This window comes from Bombina bombina, chromosome 3 (genome assembly GCF_027579735.1).
Source record: "Bombina bombina isolate aBomBom1 chromosome 3, aBomBom1.pri, whole genome shotgun sequence".
Classification (NCBI taxonomy): Eukaryota; Metazoa; Chordata; class Amphibia; order Anura; family Bombinatoridae; genus Bombina; species Bombina bombina.
Genome location: NC_069501.1, coordinates 757,467,741 through 757,485,023, shown reverse-complemented (window position 1 = coordinate 757,485,023; position 17,283 = coordinate 757,467,741). Strand labels below are relative to the sequence as shown.

At 37.8% G+C, this 17,283-nt stretch overlaps 1 protein-coding gene across 1 annotated transcript in view; it reads right to left on the bottom strand.

Moving 5' to 3' along the window:
• LANCL3 (LanC like family member 3) overlaps positions 1–17,283 on the bottom strand; it is a 173,104-nt gene that overhangs the window by 55,912 nt on the left and 99,909 nt on the right. Inside the window, exon 2 of the mRNA XM_053704882.1 lies at positions 16,518–16,641. Within this exon, the coding sequence (XP_053560857.1) occupies positions 16,518–16,641 (124 nt within the window). The remainder of the gene's footprint in view (positions 1–16,517; positions 16,642–17,283) is intronic.

Sequence of the window (17,283 nt, the reverse complement as noted above, 5' to 3'; positions counted from 1 at the left end):
AGATGAGTCACACAGCCTCAAGACTGAAGAGAGCAGTGTATGCAGCTGCACAGATGCTCAAATCCTCATGTGCCTGCCGCTCCAGCTTTCTGCTGCATGTGTCTACAGTCAGCCCTACCCAGAAACAATCCCCACCACCAGAGCAGTTACCTGGTAACAGTGGTAACCCCAGTAGGACCTTTTCTGATGCAGTGGGAAATGGCTGGATGGCGAGTTAGGCCTTTGCATTCAGTGCTGCACAGTGCACATCTAAAACAGCACATGGCACTAGGTTGGCATGTCACATGACACCGGCACGGTCTGGCACAGTTTTTAAAAAATATATAAGCAGAGTACTTTTGACTGTGACAGTATTAGGACTGAATGTGTGTGTTCTCCATGTCACATCAGCATTCTGGTATGAATAAAAAAAATAAAATATATATTTTTTTTTTTAATTATTATTTTTTTTTTTTAGGACTCTTGGGCCCCTCAAAAGAGACTGGGCCCAGGCAGCTGCCCCTTTTGTCCTGTGTTAAAGACGGTCCTGTGTGTATTCCCTATACTGGGTGCCTGTGGGCCTGGGTCCATGGGAAAAACCCGATCCAAGACAGTGACATCTGTTCTATTCATTGTAGATACAGAGGGGACATATTTATTACTCTGTACTGTTAGTACAATTCTTATCTTTAGGTCTTACAACTGGTGATGCATCCGCTGTTAAACTGTTATCAGATCTCTTAAGTATCCCTGTATGTGTATTTGAATTATCCTCATTACCGGATGATTTCTCATCCGAGGAAAAATCTCCCTCACTATCTGAGAAGGATACTGTCTTGTTTGAACGCTGTTTCCGTTCCAAATATATACTGTCTTATTGGTACAGTCAGATTTATCCCTTAGGTATTTATTATGTTTGTTTTCAATGATAGAACTTTTTAATGTAGCTATTGTATTCATCAATATGTTATCAAATCTTGGAAAATCTAATTCCCCACTCCTTTTATTCATCTCACTCTGTGTATGCTCTATATCCTTCCTTATTTCAATAAGCATTTTTGCCTTATAATCTATAAGTAGGAGCATCAGTCTAGAGGAACAATCTGATAAGACCTCATTTCAGGACTCTATAAAGTCCACATCATTTGAGTCCTTCAAAGGTTGGAAATTTGTAGACTTGAGTCCTCTCAGTATCATTTTAGATTTTATATACCGGTTTAAAGTCCAGATGTCCCACTGTACTCTAGCTTCTTTAGAAAGTAGACGTTCCATAACATCAAAAAGGGAGCTAAGTGATAACATGCCTTGATCTTCTGAAAACACTTTGTCATAATCATTTTGGTTAGCAGTCCTTGCCATAACAGTCATTAAAGAGTAACACTGAAACTGGTTACTGTCAGTATTTAGTGTTGGCTGTATCCTTACTATATTGTAAACACCTGCTTGTGCCAGCCAGTATGGCACTTAGTAAAAATTATAAAAAATAAAGTCTGGGTTGCAAGGTGTTAAACAAAAGTGTTAAAATGTCCTTTATCACCTGAAGGTTGAATTGGGCTATTAATCCGAGAATACACACACTAGTCCCTCCTTGACAGCATTTAAACTCTGAAGTAAGGTTACACTTTTATAATCACCCCAGGATGTATCCCCTTCTCACACCTCTAGTGTTGATCAGGTGTTAGATTCTGCTTACATCTGTATTACGGTCCGTAGTACACAAGACTCAATCAAAGTATTTAAGGCAGCAACGTGTATCTTTATTCAGAGCAAATGGATCACAGAATAAGCAAAAGCACATATCACCCCTGTTATTAGCCAAAGCCACTCTACGTCAGCATTATCACCTTAACGGGCTTACCATATCTTCAATGTTTTGACTCACTTGGCTGCCACAGGGCTATCCTGTTTCTTCAGGGTGATAGAGCAATGCTCTCAGCAGTTGCAGTGTCCTTTCGGTAATACTCCTTCACTTCTTTCACAGTAGTCCGGTATCTGTAAGTTACTTTGTAACTGCCGTGTTCCAACTGCAGTCCCCGTTGAATCCAACGTACTGACGTCACTGTGTGTGTGTGTGTGGGGGGGTTACGGCCCAATCGTAAGGTTTAGCCAGCACTGATCAGAATAGAGCGTGTATACCGGTCTATGCATAGAAAAAACTTCATGAGAAACCACGCTCTAAAGAATAAAACTGAATTTTATTATAAACTTTAAAAAGCGACAGTACCGCTTAGAAAACAATCAGCCAGATTACGAGTTTTGCGTTATGGCTGCTTGCTAATTACTTGTACGTTATTTTCACCGCTCACTGTTCATAGCGCTGGTATTACAGGTTTTAAAAAACCCGGCTTGTGTGGGCGATATGGTTGCGTTGAGCTCCATACCTCACCCAAATACAAGCGCTGCTTTGACATGCTCGTGTACAATTTCTCCATAGACATTAATGGGGAGAGACGGCAAAAAAAAGCCTAACACCTGCGCAAAAATAAAAGCTCCGTAATGCAGCCCCCTCCTATGGGGAGAGAAAAAGTTACCTTTAAACCTAACACCCTAGCATAAACCCCACGTCTAAACACCCCTAATCTGCCGCCCCTAACATCGCCACCACCTACATAAAACTATTAACCACTAATCTGCTGCCCTTAACATCACCGCCACATAAATAAAACTATTAACCCCTAATCTGCTGCCCCTCACATCGCCACCACTTACATTACAGTTATTAACCCCTAAACCGCTGCCCTCCCGCATCGCAAACGCTATTTAAATATTATTAACCCCTAATCTGCCGTCCGCCCACACCACAGCTATAATAAACCTATTAACCCCTAAACCTAACCCTAACGTAATGCAAACCCTAACGTAACCCTAACTCTAACACCCCCTAATTTAAATATAATTAAAATAAATCTAAATTAAAGTTACAATTATTACCTAAATAATTCCTATTTAAAACTAAATGAATACTTACCTGTAAAAAACTAATAGTTATATTGTAGCTATCTTAGGTTTTATTTTTATTTCACAGCTAAGTTTGTATTTATTTTAACTAGGTAGACTAGTTAGTAAACAGTTATTAACTATTTACTAGCTACCTAGTTAAAATAAATACAAACTTACCTGTGAAATAAAACCTAACCTGCCTTACAATAAAACCTAACATTACAATAAAATTAAATAAATTAAATAAATAAAATACATTTATCTAAATTACAAAAAAATAAACACTAAATTACACAAAATAAAAAATGAAATTATCAAAAAATAAAAAAAATGACTCCTAATCTAATAGCCCTATCAAAATAAAAAGCCCCCCCACACAAATAAAAAAAAACCCTAGCTTACACTAAACTGCCAATGGCCCTTAAAAGGGCCTTTTGCGGGGCATTGCCCCAAAGAAATCAGCTCTTTTACCTGTAAAAAAAAAATACAAAAAACCCCTCAACAGTAAAACCCACCACCCACACAACCAACCCCCCCAAATAAAAACCTATCTAAATAAACCTAAGCTCCCCATTGCCTTGAAACAGGTATTTGGGTGGGCATTGCCCTTAAAAGGGCATTTAGCTTTTTTACTGCCCAAACCCTAAGCTAAAAATAAAACCCAATAAACCCTTAAAAAAATCTAACACTAACCCCCGACGATCCACTTACAGTTTTCGAAGACCGGACATCCATCCTCATCCAGATGGCAGAAGTCTTCATCCAAGCTGCCAGAAGTCTTCATCCAGACGGCATCTTCTGTCTTCATCCATCCGGCATCTTCTATCTTCATCCATCCGGGGCAGAGCGGGTCCATATTCAAGACATCCGGCGCGGAGCATCCTCTTCTTTCCGATGGTCAACGAAGAATGAAGTTTCCCTTTAAGGTACGTCATCCAAGATGGTGTCCCTTACATTCCGATTGGCTGATAGAATTCTACCAGCCAATAGGAATTAAAGGGTAAAAAATCTTATTGGCTGTTGCAATCAGCTAATAGGATTGAGCTCACATTCTATTGGCTGATTGGACCAGCCAAATAGGATGAAAGCTCAATCCTATTGGCTGATTTCAACAGCCATTGGCAGTTTAGTGTAGGCTAGGGTTTTTTTTATTTTGGGGGGCTTTTTATTTTGATAGGGCTATTAGATTAGAGTAATTCTTTATTATTTTTGATAATTTTGTTTTTTATTTTGTGGTTTTTTTTTGTAATTTAGATAAATGTATTGTATTAATGTAATTTATTTTATTTTATTGTAATGTTAGGTTTTATTGTAAGGCAGGTTAGGTTTTTATTTACAGATAAATTTGTATTTATTTTAGCAAGGTAGTTATTAAATAGTTAATAACTATTTACTAACTAGTCTACCTAGTTAAAAGAAATACAAACTTACCTGTGAAATAAAAATAAAACCTAAGCTAGCTGCAATATAACTATTAGTTATATTGTAGCTAGCTTAGGCTTTATTTTACAGGTAAGTTTGTATTTAGTTTAAAATAGGTATTATTTAGTTAATAATTGTAAGTTTAATTTAGCTGTATTTTAATTATGTTAAAGTTAGGGGTGTTAGGGTTAGGGTTACGTTAGGGTTAGGTTTAGGAGTTAATAGGTTTATTATAGCGGTGGTGTGGGTGGATGGCAGATTAGGGGTTAATAATATTTAAATAGTGTTTGCGATGCGGGAAGGCGGCGGTTTAGGGGTTAAAAGGTTTATTATAGTGGCGACGATGTCGGGAAGTGACGGAATAGGGTTTAATACATTTTTTTAAATGGCGGCGATGTCCGGAGCGGCAGATTAAGGGTTAATAATTGTATTATAGTGTTTGTGATGCGGGACGGACTGGGTTTAGGGGTTAATAGGTAGTTTATGGGTGTTAGTGTACTTTGTGACAGTTTAATTATGAGTTTTATGTTACAGCTTTGTAGCACAAAACTCATAACTACTGACTTTAGATCACTTTTTGGCCTCACAGCAAAACTCGTAATACCGGCGCTATGGAAGTCCCATTGAAAAAGGACTTTTTCTTAAAGTGCGGTACTGACATTGTGTGACGGCCAAAAAAGTGTGCGGTACAGCTATTCTGACAAGACTTGTAATACCAGCGTTAGGGAAAAAGCATCGCTATGGGCCATAACGATGCTTTTTCACTCATAACGCCAAACTCGTAATCTAGCTGAATATCTGTTAATGATAACAACATTTGGATCACCCAAAAACCCTTAGCAGCTATGTCCATGCTTATTGCAGTGCAGGCCTCCATTTCCAAAGTTGTCTACTTGCCTCATTTGTCAGTGCCGTAATGGTCAAGCTATCTATAATAGGACCACTACTTGGATAAACTTAGAAAATATAACCCACACTGTATAAATGTAAATTTAAGAATCCTCACATTTTCAAATATAATGTAAAAAACAAGCTCATCACACTGTAACACACCTAGTAAAGAAGGCTTAATTACAGAATACTGAGAACTTGAAAAACAGTCCTATTAATACTTAGAAATCAGCTATTTAGATATTTTAAATTGGCCTTTTGATATCAAATACCTGGTGTCAGATCAAAATAAATGCCAAAGAAAGAAGATAACTACATTATTTGTTACAAACTGAATTATAAAGTATTTATTTTTGCACGTTTCGTAAATTCTTTATGCCATGATAAAAAATATATGCCTAGATTACGAGTTTTGTAGTTAAAAACTTGCGGAGCTAACGCTCCTTTTTTTTCCAGCGCTTACTTTAAACAACGCTGGTATTACGAGTTTTCTGAATAGCTGCGTTAGCCTCAGAAAAGTGAGCGTTGAGCAAAATTTAGCTCCACTTCTCACCTCGATACCAGCGTTGCTTACGGTAGCGGTAAGCTGGAAAAACGTGCTTGTGCACGATTTGCCCATATGATACAATGGGGCTGAGCTGGCTGGAAAAAAAAAAAACACCTGCAAAAAAGCAGCGTTCAACTCCTAACGCAGCCCCATTGTTTCCTATGGGGAAACACTTTCTAAGTCTAAACCTAACACCCTAACATGAACCCCAACTCTAAACACCCCTAACCTTACACTTATTAACCCCTAATCTGCCGTCCCCTCTATCGCTGACACCTACATTATATTATTAACCCCTAACCTGCCGCTCCGGACACCGCCGCCACCTACATTATCCCTATGAACCCCTAATCTGCTGCCCCCAACATCGCTGAAACCTATATTATATTTATTAACCCCTAATCTTCCGCCCCAATGTCGCCGCCACCTACCTACAATTATTAACCCCTAATCTGCCGACCGGACATCGCCGCCACTATATTAAATGTATTAACCCCTAAACCGCCGCACTCTCGCCTTGCAAACACTATAATAAATTGTATTAACCCCTAATCTGCCGTCCCTAACATCGCCGCCACCTACCTACAATTATTAACCCCTAATCTGCCGCCCTCAACGTCGCCACTACTATAATAAAGTTATTAACCCCTAAACCTTAGTCTAACCCTAACACCCCCCTAACTTAAATATAATTTAAAGAAATCTAAATAAAATTACTATAATTAAATAAATTAATCATATTTAAAACTAAATACTTACCTATAAAATAAACCCTAATATAGCTACAATATAACTAATAATTACATTACATAATCTTTTGTAATTATTTTAACTAGGTAGCTATTAAATAGTTCTTAACTATTTAATAGCTATTGTACCTAGTTAAAATAAATACAAAGTTGCCTGTAAAATAAATATAAATCCTAAAATAGCAACAATGTAACTATTAGTTATATTGTAGCTATATTATGGTTTATTTTATAGGTAAGTATTTAGTTTTAAATAGGAATAATTTATTTAATTATAGTAATTTTATTTAGATTTCTTTAAATTATATTTAAAAAAAAAATAAAAAATAAATAAATGCAAACTTGCCTGTAAAATTAAAATAAAACCTAAGCTAGCTACAATGTAACTATTAGTTATATTGTAGCTAGCTTAGGGTTTATTTTATAGGTAAGTATTTTGTTTTAAATAGGAATTGTAGTAATTTTATTTAGATTTATTGTAATTATATTTGTTAGGGGGGTGTTAGGGTTAGACTTAGGTTTAGGGGTTAATAACTTTATTATAGTAGCGGCGACGTTGGGGGCGGCAGATTAGGGGTTAATAATTGTAGGTAAGTGGCGGCGATGTTAGGGACGGCAGATTAGGGGTTAATACAATTTATTATAGTGTTTGCGAGGCGGGAGTGTGGCGGTTTAGGGGTTAATACATTTATTATAGTGGCGGCGATGTCCATTCGGCAGATTAGGGGTTAATAAGTGTAGGTAGGTGGCGGTGAGGTTGGGGGGCAGATTAGGGGTTAATAAATATAATGTAGGTGTCGGCGATGTTAGGGACAGCAGATTAGGGGTTCATAGGGATAATGTAGGTGGCGGCGGTGTCCGGTCGTCAGATTAGGGGTTAAATAATTTTATTATATTGTTTGGGATGTGGGGGGCCTCGGTTTAGGGGTTCATAGGTAGTTTATGGGTGTTAGTGTACTTTGTAGCACTGTATTTAAGAGCTTTATGTTCCGGCGTTAGCCCATAAAACTCTTAACTACTGACTTTTTTATGCGGTAGGAGTCTTGGAGGTAGAGGCTGTACCGCTCACTTTCTCCAAGACTCGTAATACCAGCGTTAGGCAAATCCCATTAAAAAGATAGGATACGCAATTGACGTAAGGGGATTTGCGGTAGCCAAAAGTCACGGAATAAAAGTGAGCGGTACACCTGTACCTCCCTGACTCGTAATACCAGCGGGCGTTAAAAAGTAGCGTTAGGACCCCTTAACGCTGCTTTTTAAGGCTAACGCAGAACTCGTAATCTAGGCGATAATGTTCTCATTCTTGAGAGCATGTATTGTTAAATGTTTGCAGTACACTTCAGGTTACATCCTATGGGACCCACTAAAGGGATATGAAACCCATTTTTGTTCTTTCAGGATTCCAATTTACTCCTATTATCAACTGTCCTTAAATCCCTTGATATAATTTGCTGAAGTCACAAAACACATCAACTTTTAAAAGCACAGTTACACTCATAATAACACTATTTAATAAAAAAAAAAATATTAAATAAAAATATTATATATAATATAAGGGCTCAGGCTCAAAGATATGAGGTCTCAGGTCTCTGCACTTTATACTTGACATCATTTTCACCTGGGAACAGAGGACACAAATATAAAACTCAAGCACAAAATAATTATCCTCTCAAAAGATAGATATTATATAAATCAAACTAGTCTATGAAAACATATTCCAATAGAGTGTAACATAGATGACTAAATACTGATGTAATCATATTATACTGAATGTACTATATGGGATATTCCCCTTTTCCTAAACACATCCCACAAACTAAGAAACTTTTGGCTAGATTACGAGTTGTGCGTTAGTCTTAAAAAGCAGCGTTGGCCGGTCCCAACGATGCTTTTTAACGCCCGCTGGTATTACGAGTCTTGAAAGTACAGGTGTACCGCTCATTTTTTTGGCCAGACTTGGAAATACTGCAAATCCACTTACGTCAATTGTGTATCCTATATTTTCAATGGGACTTGCATAGCGCCGGTATTACGAGTCTGCCCAAAAGTGAGCGGTAGACCCTCTCCTGTCAAGACTGGTACCGCATTTTAAAGTCAGTAGTTAAGAGTTTTACACTACAACGCCGTAGCATAAAACTCTTAACTAAAGTGCTAAAAAGTACACTAACACCCATAAACTACCTATTAACCCCTAAACCGAGGCCCCCCCACATCGCAAACACTAAAATAAAAAAATTAACCCCTAATCTGCTAAACCGGACATCGCCGTCACTATAATAAATATATTAACCCCTAAACCGCCGCACTCCCGCATCACAAACACTAGTTAAATATTATTAACCCCTAATCTGCCGTCCCTAACATCGTCACCGCCACTATATTAAATGTATTAACCCCTAAACCTAAGTCTAACCCTAACACCCCCTAACTTAAATATAATTACAATAAATCTAAATAAAATTACTACAATTACCTAAATAATTCCTATTTAAAACTAAATACTTACCTATAAAATAAACCCTAAGCTAGCTACAATATAACTAACAGTTACATTGTAGCTAGCTTAGGGTTTATTTTAATTTTACAGGCAACTTTGTATTTATTTTAACTAGGTAGAATAGTTATTAAATAGTTATTAACTATTTAATAACTACCTAGATAAAATAAATACAAATATACCTGTAAAATAAAACCTAAGTTACAATTACACCTAACACTACACTATAATTAAATAAATTCCCTAAACTAAATACAATTAATTACAATTAAATAAAATTATCAAAAGTACGAAAAAAAAACAAACACTAAATTACAGAAAATAATAAAATAATTACATGATTTTTAAACTAATTACACCTACTCTAATCCCCCTAACAAAATAAAAAAGCCCCCCAAAATAAAAAAAGCCCTACCCTACACTAAATTACAAATAGCCCTTAAAAGGGCCTTTTGCGGGGCATTGCCGCAAAGTAATCAGCTCTTTTACCTGAAAAAAATGTGCAAAAAGTACCCCCCCAACATTAAAACCCACCACCCACACTACCAAGTCTACATCCAAGCCGGGCAGAAGAGGTCCTCCAGATGGGCAGACATCTTCATCCAGACGGCATCTTCTATCTTCATCCATCCGGCACAGAGAGGGTCCATCTTCAAGACATCTGACGTGGAGCATCCTCTTCATCCGGAGTCTTCTTACTAAATGACAGTACCTTTAAGTGACGTCATCCAAGATGGCGTCCCTTCAATTCCGATTGGCTAATTCTATCAGCCAATCGGAATTAAGGTAGAAAAAATCCTATTGGCGGATGCAATCAGCCAATAGGAATGAGCTTGCATTCTATTGGCTGATTGGAACAGCCAATAGAATGCCAGCTCAATTCTATTGGCTGATTGGATCAGCCAATAGGATTGAACTTCAATCCTATTGGCTGATTGCATCAGCCAATAGGATTTTTTCTACCTTAATTCCGATTCTATCAGTCAATCGGAATTGAAGGGACGTCATATTGGATGACGTCACTTAAAGGTACCATCATTTAGTAAGAAGACTCCGGATGAAGAGGATGCTCCTCATTGGATGTCTTGAAGATGGACCAGCTCCGCGCCGGATGGATGAAGATAGAAGATGCCGTCTGGATGAAGACTTCTGCCCGTCTGGAGGACCGCTTCTGCCTGGCTTGGATGAAGACTTCTGCCCGTCTGGAGGACCACTTCTGCTCAGTTGGGTGAAGACGTCTCACGGTAGGGTGATCTTCAAGGGGTTAGTGTTAGGTTTTTTTAAGGGGGGATTGGGTGGGTTTTAGACTAGGGTTGGTTGTGTGGGTGGTGGGTTTTAATCAAAGAGCTGATTACTTTGGGGCAATGCCCCGCAAAAGGCCCTTTTAAGGGCTATTTGTAATTTAGTGTAGGGTAGGGTTTTTTATTTTGGGGGGCTTTTTTATTTTGTTAGGGGGATTAGAGTAGGTGTAATTAGTTTAAAAATCTTGTAATTATTTTATTATTTTCTGTAATTTTTGTACTTTAGATAATTTTATTTAATTGTAATTAATTGTATTTAGTTTAGGGAATTTATTTAATTATAGTGTAGTGTTAGGTGTAATTGTAACTTAGGTTAGGTTTTATTTTATAGGTATATTTGTATTTATTTTAACTAGGTAGTTATTAAATAGTTAATAACTATTTAATAACTATTCTACCTAGTTAAAATAAATACAAAGTTGCCTGTAAAATTAAAATAAACCCTAAGCTAGCTACAATGTAACTATTAGTTATATTGTAGCTAGCTTAGGGTTTATTTTATAGGTAAGTATTTAATTGTAGTAATTTTATTTAGATTTATTGTAATTATATTTGTTAGGGGGGGTTAGGGTTAGACTTAGGTTTAGGGGTTAATAACTTTATTATAGTGGTGGCGACGTTGTGGGCGGCAGATTAGGGGTTAATAAATGTAGTTAGGTTGCGGCGACATTGGGGGCGGCAGATTAGGGGTTAATAAATATAATGTAGGGTTCGGCGATGTTGGGGGCAGCAGATTAGGGGTTCATAACTATAGTGTAGGTGGCGGCGGTGTCCGGAGCGGCAGATTACGGGTTAATAATATAATGTAGGTGTCGGCGATGTCGGGGGTGGCAGATTAGGGGTTAATAAGTGTAAGATTAGGGGTGTTTAGACTCAGGGTTCATGTTAGGGTGTCAGGTGTAGACATAACTTTTATTTCCCCATAGGAATCAATGGGGCTGCGTTAGGAGCTTTACGCTGCTTTTTTGCAGGTGTTAGGTTTTATTTTCAGCCGGCTCTCCCCCATTGATTCCTATGGGGAAATCGTGCACTAGCACATTTTACCAGCTCACCGCTAACGTAAGCAGCGCTGGTATTGAGGTGAGATGTGGAGCTAAATTTTGCTCTTCGCTCACTCGCCGGGTTTCTAAAAACCCGTAATACCAGCGCTGCAGGTAAGTGAGCGGTGAGCTTAAACTGCTCGTTAGCATCGCACCCCTCCTAATGCAAAACTCGTAATCTAGGTGTTTGGTTGGACATACAGTACAGTATTTTAGATAAATGATATGACTGTAACTATTTCATGTACTCCTGTGTTTACTATTGTTGAAATTCTTGATCAACCTAATAAAAATAATTTAAACAAAAAAAAATTTACGGCTAGATTACGAGTCTTGCGTTATTAGTAAAAAAACAGCGTTAAGACTCATAACACTGCTTTTTTTACTACCGCTGCTATTACGAGTCTTGCAGATTTAGGGGCACAGTTTTTTGACCTTACCGCAAATTGGATCAACCAATAGGATTGATGTTCAATCCTATTGGCTGATTGAATCAGTCAATAGGATTTTTTCAACCTTAATTCCGATTGGCTGATAGAATTCTATCAGCCAATCGGAATCTAAGGGACGCCATCTTGGATGACGTCATTTAAAGGAACCTTCATTCCAGAAGAAGCCGTCGATTGAAGAGGATGCTCCGCACCGGATGTCTTGAAGATGGAGCCGCACCATGTCGGAAGGATGAAGATAGAAGATGCCGTCTTAGTGAAGACTTCTGCCCGTCTGGAGGCCCACTTCTGCCGGCTTCATTGAGGACATCTTGCTGCTTGGATGAAGACTTCTCCCGGCTTCGTTGAGGATGGATGTCGGCTCTTCAAAACTGTAAGTGGATCTTCGGGGGTTAGTATTAGGATTTTTTAAGGGTGTATTGGGTGGGTTTTATTTTTAGATTAGGGGTTTGGGCTGCAATAGAGCTAAATGCCCTTTTAAGGGCAATGCCCATCCAAAAGCCCTTTTCAGGGCAATGGGGAGCTTAGGTTTTTTTAGTTAGGGTTTTATTTGGGGGGTTGGTTGTGTGGCTGTTGGGTTTTACTGTTGGGGGGGTTGTTTGTATTTTTTTTACAGGTAAAAGAGCTGATTTCTTTGGGGCAATGCCCCGCAAAAGGTCCTTTAAGACAGGTTAGATTTTATTTTACAGGTCAATTTGTATTTATTTTAGCTAGGTAGTTATTAAATAGTTATAACTATTTAGTAACTATTCTACCTAGTTAAAATAAATGCAAACGGGTGGGCGTGTCCAACCATCGGCCAAGATGGCTGCTATATGATTTTGGCTGTTTGTAGGAGAAGATGAAACCACTGTTTACTTAACCTTATACTATTAATATCGTATTCTTTTGTGGACTTGTTGATAATAAATATTTGTGGAGCTGATCTACATTATTTTTACACTAGTTTTCAGCCCAGCAGCCTGAAATAGATGTGGTGCGCAGTGGAGGCCTGATCACGGCTTGGAACTACATCTACCTCCCCAGTATCCTGAAGATTCAGAACATCCAGTCATTTGTACTGAAGTATTACTCATTAAGGAACGTTATAACATTGGTTATTGATGGCCACTTCATGCTTTTCCCGGAATAGGGAATTTACTGAGAGATAAAACATTACTAAAGCTGCTGAAAAATCGCTGGAAGAATAGGACCAAAATTACAGCGCAAAATGGAAGCCGAGGTAGACTGGGAACAATCCGTTTCAAGCATCTTCACTCATTTCACTCAACAGCTTGTCAGTGATTTGTGATTGTCATTTACTTCACTTGGCTATGAGATTACCTCTGAACAGTTTAGCCAGCAGCTTCACGATTGTCAAGCTATGGAAGTGTTACCGGAGGCTGAAACTGTTGCACCCCAATCTTCAATCTCCTATACCACAGCAGCATCACAGTGCCTAACTGTTTACTCTGAACGCTTGGGAAAGGGATTGTTTGTACTCTTGCACAAAGGAACCGCATGTACCCAACATACAGTGGAGTATCCGGATGACCTGTCTTCCTTGCTATCTACTCAAGCGCCCATTGTATTACTACCTAAGCAGATAATTGGAGGCAAGTGGATATCCGAGAGGTCGCGCTGTGTGTTCCAGGTGGGACATACACTTACAGATGGTGTTTGCTGTTTACAGTCGGTAACCCACTTGCTCTAGCTAATCTTGCCTCTGGGCCATGTGTGCTCCAGCGATGGGAGCCTGCCTTAGCATTGGAGAGATCAGGGATTGGATAAGTACTTTTTATTTTTTAGGGGCTTCGAGTTGCTCAGGCTTGAGGTGAACTGTTTGACACAAGAGACGGTTGGAGCCTGTTTCAGAGACCTCTCCTCTGCCTCTTTGAGACTTGAGTCTATTTTGTTGTTGTCCACAAAGACACTGTTAGTGTATTGCATTGTTCATAGAGTCTCTCAGTATGATGATATTCTGTCTGAAAATTTGAGAGACTTGTGTATATCCTGCCCCCTATTTTAGTGTTTTCATACTATACAAGATTGGGGTCCGGATAGGACATGGCTCATTTTACCCTACTATATTTCATTGATCTTCTATATTTGTTCGTAGTGCTTGATACAGAAATGTACTAACATGCTTGGGGATAAACTATCGATTGAGGCTTACTTACTGCTGGGAAACGAGTGGGATAAAGAGAATTATTGTTCTATGTATACATGCTGTCAGTGGGTTGGTACAGATGTTAATATCTACATCGCTTTATTAGTCCTATATTTTCTACCATTTACTGTTTTCCCTGCTATACTAGTTAGGAGAATTTGCCAGATCATTTATTGCGCTAACTACATTTACTGCAGCAAAATACCCTGTATAAATATGTTACCTACTGTTGCCTTATGGTTATAGATATAACTTCATGAGAAGTTTATACCATCCTAAGTATCATTGTCTTTAAATGCTAAGTCACATATTTACATATCCTTATGTTGGCATATATTTGTGGGCGCTTAATATAGTAACTGAATTTGTTCTATTTTTGTGGTATTACATCCTCCCTAAAAAATATTGCTTATAAATGGTTTGTCTAACTTTACGATGACTTATGTTATGTATTAGAGGTTCAATATTGCCTACATTATCATGTCCCCTCTCAGCGTGAGGCCCCACGAATGCGGATGTATAAATGTATATTCATCTTTATGTGGACGTGCATATTGTAGATATGGTCCAGCTAAAGTATTATGGATCCCTATATATTAATACACGAGTTCATTGTGGTGAACTAATAGGTCTTGCTCCCTAAGTTAATAGTTTTATTATATATGTATATCGTTTGTAATGCTGAGTATAAGAAGTTTATATTTATGTTTCCTATTCATTGTCCAGTCCAAAGGTCCAAAAGCGGCCCTATATTGCAGGCCAAAATGTGATGATTTAGGTTTATACTGTTTTTTTATTTTTATTTATTTATCTTTTATTTTACTGTTGCTCTGGGTCTTACATAGTTGGGACATATTTGTTGTATGTATGACAATCTTACATATATCTAGGACATTACAGATATAAGGGTTCAAACGTAGCCCTATATGTTACTTTGAAAATCTGAGGTTAATTTTTGATTTGAACTCGCCACATAGGTAGCATTTTTCTTTCTATGTTGTAGAGTACTGTGGTATTGCTTGATTTATGTACAGTGCTGTATATTATTGTTATTGGCCCTTACAGGCTGAGGGTGTATGTAATTGAATATTTTGTACTGTCTTATTCTTTTCCTCAATAAAAATTATTTAAAACAAAAATAAATGCAAACTTGCCTGTAAAATAAAAATAAACCCTATGATAGATACAATGTAACTATTAGTTATATTGAAGCTAGCTTAGGGTTTATTTTATAGGTAAGTATTTAGTTTTAAATAGGAATTATTTAGGTAATGATAGTAATTTTTATTTATATTTATTTTAATTATATTTAAATTAGGGGGTGTTAGGGTTAGGGTTAGACTTAGGTTTAGGGGTTAATAAATTTAATATAGTGGCGACGTTAGGGACGGCAGATTAGGGTTAATAATATTTAACTAGTGTTTGCGATGCGGGAGTGCGGCGGTTTAGGGGTTAATATGTTTATTATAGTGGCGGCGACGTTGGGGCGACAGATTAGGGGTTATTAAGTGTTGGTAGGTTGCGGCGACATTGGGGGCGGGAAATTAGGGGTTAATAAATATAATGTAGGTGTCGGCGATGTTGGGGGCAGCAGATTAGGGGTTAATAAGTATAATGTAGGGGTCGGCGATGTCCAGAGCGGCAGATTAGGGGTTAATAAATATAATGTAGGTGTCGGCGATGTCGGGGGCGGCAGATTAGGGGTTAATAAGTGTAAAATTAGGGGTGTTTAGACTCTGGGTTCATGTTAGGGTGTTAGGTGTAAACATAAAATTTGTTTCCCCATAGGAATCAATGGGGCTGCATTACTGAGCTTTACGCTGCTTTTTGGCAGACTTTTTCTCAGCCGGCTCTCCCCATTGATATCTATGGGGAAATTGTGCACGAGCACGTACAACCAGTTCACCGCTGACTTAAGCAGCGCTGGTATTGGAGTGCGGTATGGAGCACAATCTTGCTCTACGCTAACTTCTTGTCTTTTAACGCCGGGTTTAGAAAAACCTGTAATACCAGCGCTGTAGGTAAGTGAGCGGTGAGAATAACGTGCAAGTTAATACCTCACCCCCCATAACGCAAAACTCGTAATCTAGCCGTAAGACTGCAAAGGGCTTTAACATAGAGATACAAAGATGCACATGTCTAAATAAGTATATGCGTATATATATATATATATATATATATATATATATATATATATATATGCGATCGGGTTTGCGCGAGAGTGGGGTGTTTTTTCCCACTTATTTTGCTCCATTGACTTCTATGGGGGAATAGGTTATCGCGCGTGTGTCATTTTACGGTCCTCGGGTTAGCGTGCGGGCGATAACAGTTTACTTTCAACTTGTAATACGAGCACAACACAACTCATACAAAAAGCTTACTTCTAGTACAGTTAACGCTTGAGCGGGAGCATTAAATAGCACTCCACTTGTAATAAGGCCCTATGTTTTTTATACATTTCACTATTTAAACATTGGTAAACATGAAACCTAATCCAAAGAACACTTTTTTCCACCAGACATTATTATTGTTTGTATGTTAGATTCTTCTCACCCAAATATTCTGTTCCATAGTATGAGTACATAAGTGGAAATGGCTTTCTTCGTTTCATTGAGTATTGCTTGCCAGATTCCAGGATAGCATGGCAAATTGCTTTTATCTGTGCTGAAGTCAACACCTAGATAAGAAAGAAAAAAATACTGTGTTATTTTTTAGTGCTTTTTATCATTCATAATCCATATAGCAATATTATGAACATTACCTACATTGCAAATACATATTTTAGTAAATACAATTTTCTAAAAAAACTTTCCACTTACAGATTACAAGTGGAGAGCTAAATATCGTTTGCGTGCAAACGATATTAGTGCTCCACTGAGTAATAGCAGCACACGCTAATGTGCGCTGCTATTACTAGTTAAGCACAATGTGAATGCGAGCTCGCGTTTGTGCTGCGTTTGTGCTGATTTGTGCCGCAAAAACAAACGTTTGTGCCAGTTCATTTTCTGAGATAATGGACATTCAAGATTTTTAGATTATGTAACCTCAAGCACCGCCAACTTTGCACCCATGTTATTAAATTATAAAACAAATATACCATTCATTTTTGCTGATTTGTACCACAAAAAGAAACGTTTTGATTTGGTTTCGAAGATACTGCATATTATATGTTATCAATCCCCACTGACTTTACACTTTATGTTATTAAATGTTACATACAACTATATTCATTTGTTCCCTGTTTGTGCCGATTTGGTGGATATTGTACATAATATTTGAGTTAATATGTGTAGTTTTGCGTAGTGAGATATTACACATA